The 6,000-nt window shown below is 34.4% G+C and overlaps 1 protein-coding gene across 4 annotated transcripts in view; it reads left to right on the forward strand.

Moving 5' to 3' along the window:
- Nucleotides 1–6,000, forward strand: part of PUM2 (pumilio RNA-binding family member 2) — a 90,485-nt gene that overhangs the window by 49,628 nt on the left and 34,857 nt on the right. For all 4 annotated transcript variants that reach the window (XM_012653091.1, XM_012653093.1, XM_012653094.1 and 1 more), the window contains exons 11-12: nt 2,281–2,424; nt 2,549–2,836. In XM_012653091.1, coding sequence (XP_012508545.1) covers nt 2,281–2,424; nt 2,549–2,836 — 432 coding nt within the window. The remainder of the gene's footprint in view (nt 1–2,280; nt 2,425–2,548; nt 2,837–6,000) is intronic.

A 6,000-nucleotide genomic window follows, 5' to 3' on the forward strand; every position in this document is an offset into this window, starting at 1 on the left:
TTGGAGAGCTCTTTCTACAGATATGTGCTCGACATGTTCTTTCAATTCCTTTAGATTTTTTCCTCATTTATCCTCTTGTTACAGAGATTCTTCTTGACCGCCAATTTTAAATTACCAATACAACTGTCACCACTCAATACTCCGATCCACTAATTTTTCTTTCCTTTTAATACTTAAAATTGTCTAATGATTTTCTTTTACTTACTTTTTGTCTCTATTTGCAGTAGAAAATAATCTTGAGAATAAAGATATTTCTTTTTATTGTTCCCTGCTCTAGCCCAGTACTTAGAATAGTGCCTATGATATGGTAGCTACTTGATAAATATTTGTCAAATGGATAAATGCATGAAAAATTAATTAAGCTAAGTAGGAAATGGAAGAGGGAAAGAACAGCATTCTGTGAGACAGAATACACCAAACAAAGGAAACAAAATACACCAAAGCCCTGTAGTGAGAGGAAGCATGGTACCTTTGAGGAGTTTGAAACCTCATTTTTCCCAGCGCAAAAAAGGTATGAGTGTTTCAGGTGAAACTAGAAAGATGGCCAGGGACCAACCAGATCATACTGTCAGCCATATTCAGAGTTTTACTTTTCATTCGAAACCCTTTGGAAGGTTTTGACCAGGGCTATGGTATTAGATTGGATATTAAAACATCACTCTGAAGAGTAAGTTATAGAAGTGGGGCAAAAAGAACGAGGGCAGACCACATAGATCTAGTTGGACAGGATAGTGGCAATCAAAAAAATGGATGGATTTGAGAAGGATTTAGAAGGTCAATGACAGGTCTTCAGGGATAAATCGACTAGGCTATTTCCACTTTTCGGTAATTTATGTATGCTATTTAAGTAGCAGTTAAGTGCTGTTTGATCCGTAAGTATAATGTTTGCAGCCAAATGTCCAAATGGATTAACTTTTATTTAATTCAGATATTCAGTGGATGATGCGTTTGAACTAGAGTGTTTTTGTGTGTGTCGTACCAGTTAAAACGATTGACTGACAATCTACAGATTGAGATTTACTAGTAATGTGGCTGTTTCATTAGCAGTGTGCTAATGCTTATTCTTAGAATTATTGTATTTACCAAAAACGAGCCTTTTCATTTGAAAAGTATCAGCCTTAATGGTGAAGTGTTTATCCCAGCAGTGTTTGTTGTACTTAAACTGAATTTAGCCCACTATGTTTGAAGGCAATAAAATTGTCATGTTGCTTTTTGACTAATTTTACTGTGACTTTTGCTTCTGTAAAGCCTCAACAAGATAAAACTCAAAAATTCATGTTGGAATATATTATATTTCATCAGTGTATTCTGTGTTTCAAAAAACTTCTGAAAGTATTAGAAGTTACCAAAACATTTTTACAGGTAATTGTTAGGCTATTGGGCCTGAGTTCTTCCTTGTCACTGAATAAGTCAGCCTTTCTCAACCTGAGTCCCAGGAGAGAATTAAGTCTTATTGCTCTAAAAATTTCCACTATATATATTAATAATAGTTAGCTTCTCTCCTGTGACTCTAGAGTGGTACTTACTATGTACCATCCTTGGGAGAATTGAAAAAACAGTCACTCGAATCATTTTCTGTGTTCTTTGGTTCAGACAAAGAATCCCCATTGAGAAAGTCTGCAAAGAAGTAAACTTCACTCTCCTTTAGTTCTAAATAATACAAATTTTCTGCCCGTGCTCAAGGCTACAATAAAACTAATGCCCTCATGGTCTTTATTCAAACTCTAGCCCAAGAACCTTTACAAATAGACCATAGGGTTTTAAAGTATCTGTTTAGATCATGATTTAAGTTTTTAAAGAGATACTTACAAATGAAAATCCAAGGGAATGGTGACAATGAGGCACATGGTTTAGAACTTTACTGAAATTGCATAGTAAACATTTCTTACCGTGTTCTACCTCACTCCCTGCCCCCTCCCAGTCTTTTTGTTCATCCTCCTTTCAGTGCTGACTAAATGTTGGTATTTTTCTAATATCAGCTCCTGATAGCCTCTAGTTTTCTGTAAGGAAAATACCTCTTCATTTTGTGGCCCATAAGTGAAAGGCATCTCTGTTACAGATACCTGTTAAAATTTAGACAAAAAATGTTTAATGACATTGTATTTTTCATATATTATGACTCTCTCAAATGTGTTGCTTTTCATTTGGTAACTAAGGGTTTATAGTAATATTAAATAGCTGTGTTTCCTATTTGAAAAAAAATACAAGTGTAGGGGGAAATAAATATGCATGTTTTTACAAGTGTTTTTATTAGTAAACATTTATTTTAATGTTATCTAGGCTATCAAGTACTAGCTCCAACTGCCTATTATGATCAGACTGGTGCCTTAGTGGTTGGCCCTGGAGCAAGAACTGGCCTTGGAGCTCCAGTTCGATTAATGGCTCCAACACCTGTTTTAATTAGTTCGGCAGCAGCACAAGCTGGTAAGTGTAACTGACGTTTTTAGGATGATATTTTTCTGGTGTAGAGATACAATTTTAAAAATGCAGAATAGTTTTCTGTGTAGTTTTAAGGAGTATCTGAATTTTTTTTTTTTTTTTTTAACAGCAGCGGCAGCAGCAGCTGGAGGAACTGCAAATAGTCTTACAGGCAGCACAAATGGTCTATTTCGGCCAATTGGCACTCAGCCACCACAGCAGCAGCAACAGCAGCAGCCAAGCACTAATCTGCAATCTAATTCATTTTATGGGAGCAGTTCTTTGACTAATAGCTCCCAGAGCAGTTCTTTATTTTCTCATGGACCTGGTCAACCTGGAAGTACATCTCTTGGCTTTGGAAGCGGCAGCTCTTTGGGTGCTGCTATAGGCTCAGCCCTCAGTGGATTTGGTTCATCAGGTAAGTTTGTTGTTAAGATGGGTATACTCTGATAAGTGGACATGAGGTATATGTGTGTTTTTAATATAAAAATAAGCAATAATAGCATTGTAGTATAGGAAGACAGGAATAAAGTATTGGATTATTTGTTTAATTTTATAGAAGAAGAAAATATTCCTGCAAATCTTTTGAACATTTGTGAATATTTAACTCACTTTAAGAAGCCCATCCTTTACTCAAATATAATACATTTCCTTTATCCCCCGAAATTTATTAATAAGAATTTATTACTGGAATTTTTATTTTAGTAAGGTTTGTTTGGAACAATATTTTATATACAAATTATTAGCTCTCCCTCATTTTCTACATAATATTAGTGTTTGAGGAGATAAATATTTTGCCATCTTGAATTTTTGATGTTTTAAAATAATTATCTTTGTGTTCTTAGTAGATGGTTCATTCTTACTAAATGCTTGTGGTTCATTATGGTTTTACTTGGCACAATCTATTTTAAAATTATATAATGAAATGTTCTAAATAGAAGCCCCTAAGAAACAACCAGTAGTATGCTTATCTTTACTTTAGATTAAATAATTTAGCCTTTGTCACTAAAAATTCATTTAAAAGAATACCTACTCACATATCTTAACTTTATGTAACATTTAGAAATGAAATTTTTAAACAGCTTCTCAAATAAATAATTGACCCATACAGACTGGTTCCTAGATCTTGTGACTAAGGAAGAATTAAGTGAAATCAGAAGAGGCCCACATTGACTCCATGTTGACACACTTCGTATATTCTCTGAGGCTTCCAGAGTATTCAGGAAACATTAGGCAAAAATCAGCTCACCTAGTTCTGTTGGTACAATTGGCAGCCTTTAATTCCCTTAGAGCAGGGCTTTTTATTTGAACCTCAAGAGATTTTCTATTTCTTTACCATAGTGTTCTAGAATCCTTAATATCTGCTTCTCATCTGTTTTCCCACCACATCAGATTATATTCTTTTCTGGTGTGGAAAATGGCAAAACTAACATATGCCAATCATCATTAACCATGCTTGCCAGTTTTCTAAGGAAGTAAGTGTCTTCTGAACTTTTACCATTCATATTTATTGAAGGAATGGTCTAGAACAGCTATGAACTATTAGAGGCAGAGTGCTTTTTTGTTACAATGAAATATAACAAGGAAATGCCATACTTGCCTAACATAAAATTATCTAAAGAATGGGCACAAGAACTTTTGAAGGAAAATCCAATGAACATGGAGATTGTGTTAAATCTTTTAATTTTCCTATCTTAGTTTTTTCATGCCTTTTGGAGTTTTATATTTTTATGTCCACCTCACGCACTCCCATAGGACTGATTCTTTGTCCCAATTGTGTTAGAGACATTTTCCCCAAAGAATCCTAAATATCGAGGAAAACAGAAAGAACAAGTAACTTAAAAAACAAACTTTGTGCAAATAACTGGTTTCCAAACTACAGATTGTGGACCCTAAATAATCCAGGAAAAGTAGAGCTTTGATAAACTCATGGTCCTTTTTCTAGTGCAATATGTCATTAATGTCCGGTGTAGATTTATAGGACCCCCTGCTCAATTCTTCTTCCGAATTCCTATTTGTCTCTTAGTTAAGGTGGTTTCTCCTACATTCAGAAAGTGGTTGGCATGAGCATTTTTGTCCCCTCCAGATGCCCTTTTCCCCAAAATTGATCTTCATGACACCTTTATTTATAAGTATTGCTTACTCAATTCTGACTTCTAGTCTGAAAAAGATTCGTTTTTACCTTGCTTTAGAGGGCATTAGTGATTACCACCCCTGAAAGCCAATAACTTGTCATCTCCCTCTTGGATGTTTTTTGTGAGAATTCATTCAAGTGCCACACATATGTACTCTTAAAATAAGTCCGCCCACTGCCGTTGTACATTATGGCAATTACGTACTTATAGGAAATCTAAGCTATGATATGGTTGTGTACATGTGTACACATAGTCATTCTCTTACCTCTATGATGAAATTATTAATGTTTAACAGTGTCAAATACCCTATTTCATAATATAGTTGGTCAGGAAGCTCAGCCATTGCAATATAGTAATTAAATCATCCTTTTCTATAACCTATTATTTAAAAAGAGCCATTATAATTGAAGGTTTGTAATATAACCTTTTTTACCCAGTTGATGAATGATTAGCAGTCTCTCTGGCCTCTTAGATATTTTAGGTACACTTCATATCATATTTCATAGTCACATTGTTGCAGATAATTTAGGAATAAAGTAAAACTTTAAAGAGCCAGCTTCTTTATGTTTAAAGTTATTTCTGAATAATTTTGAAATGTTTGGCTTGGATTTTCCTTTTTGAAAGAAAATAATATTGCATGTGTCAAAACTGGTCTTTGGTTATTTGCCAGGGGAGTGATAATGCTGCTCTCGTTAGAGAGCTTTTGTCTTTTTCCTTGTCAGTTAAGTTGTTTTCTGAAATAAATAGGAATTTAAAAGGTAGCCATGTTTTAAAAAATCACTTTGACAGTGTCCTTTTAAATTATCATAGTTAATGTAGCATATGTTGACAATTTTGCCAAAACCAAGTTAAGAGGAGCAATTTATTACATTAGTGTTTACATTTGTTTTGCCATTAAGACGCTTATAGCTACCTAGTATTTTCCTATCACATGATATCTTAAAATGTGAAATTTTCAATAAACATGATCAGTCTTTCAGAAACTTCATTGGCTGGTATAAAAGATTGAGTAGGTTTATAATCTTTTGCCTAATATGGTAACATGAGCCTGTTTTTTTCCTCCTCTTTATAGAATTTTGAATTTTGGCAAAACCTACATAATTAAGTTTTTAGTCTGTACTGTAAGGTTAACGTGGTCTACCCATCATGTACTGTCCTTAATTTTTTTTCCTTTATATCCTGTTTGACCTACTTATGTATGACTTGTGACTGGAAAACAAAGGTTTAATAGAAACTTCAAAATTCCTTGAAAAGAATTGCCATATTGGTCCGAATATAGAGCTTGCACTTAAAAAAATTATTTGCCAGGTTAGAAGTGTAATATGAAATTCTTAGATGTAAAAGGCATTCAGTTAAAAGAAGCTAGCAGGCTGGGCGCGGTGGCTCACGCCTGTAATCCTAGCACTCTGGGAGGCCGAGGCGGGTGGATTGTTTGAGCTCAGGAGTT

This window comes from Propithecus coquereli, unplaced genomic scaffold, assembly GCF_000956105.1.
Source record: "Propithecus coquereli isolate 6110/MARCELLA unplaced genomic scaffold, Pcoq_1.0 Scaffold41, whole genome shotgun sequence".
Taxonomy (NCBI): domain Eukaryota; kingdom Metazoa; phylum Chordata; class Mammalia; order Primates; family Indriidae; genus Propithecus; species Propithecus coquereli.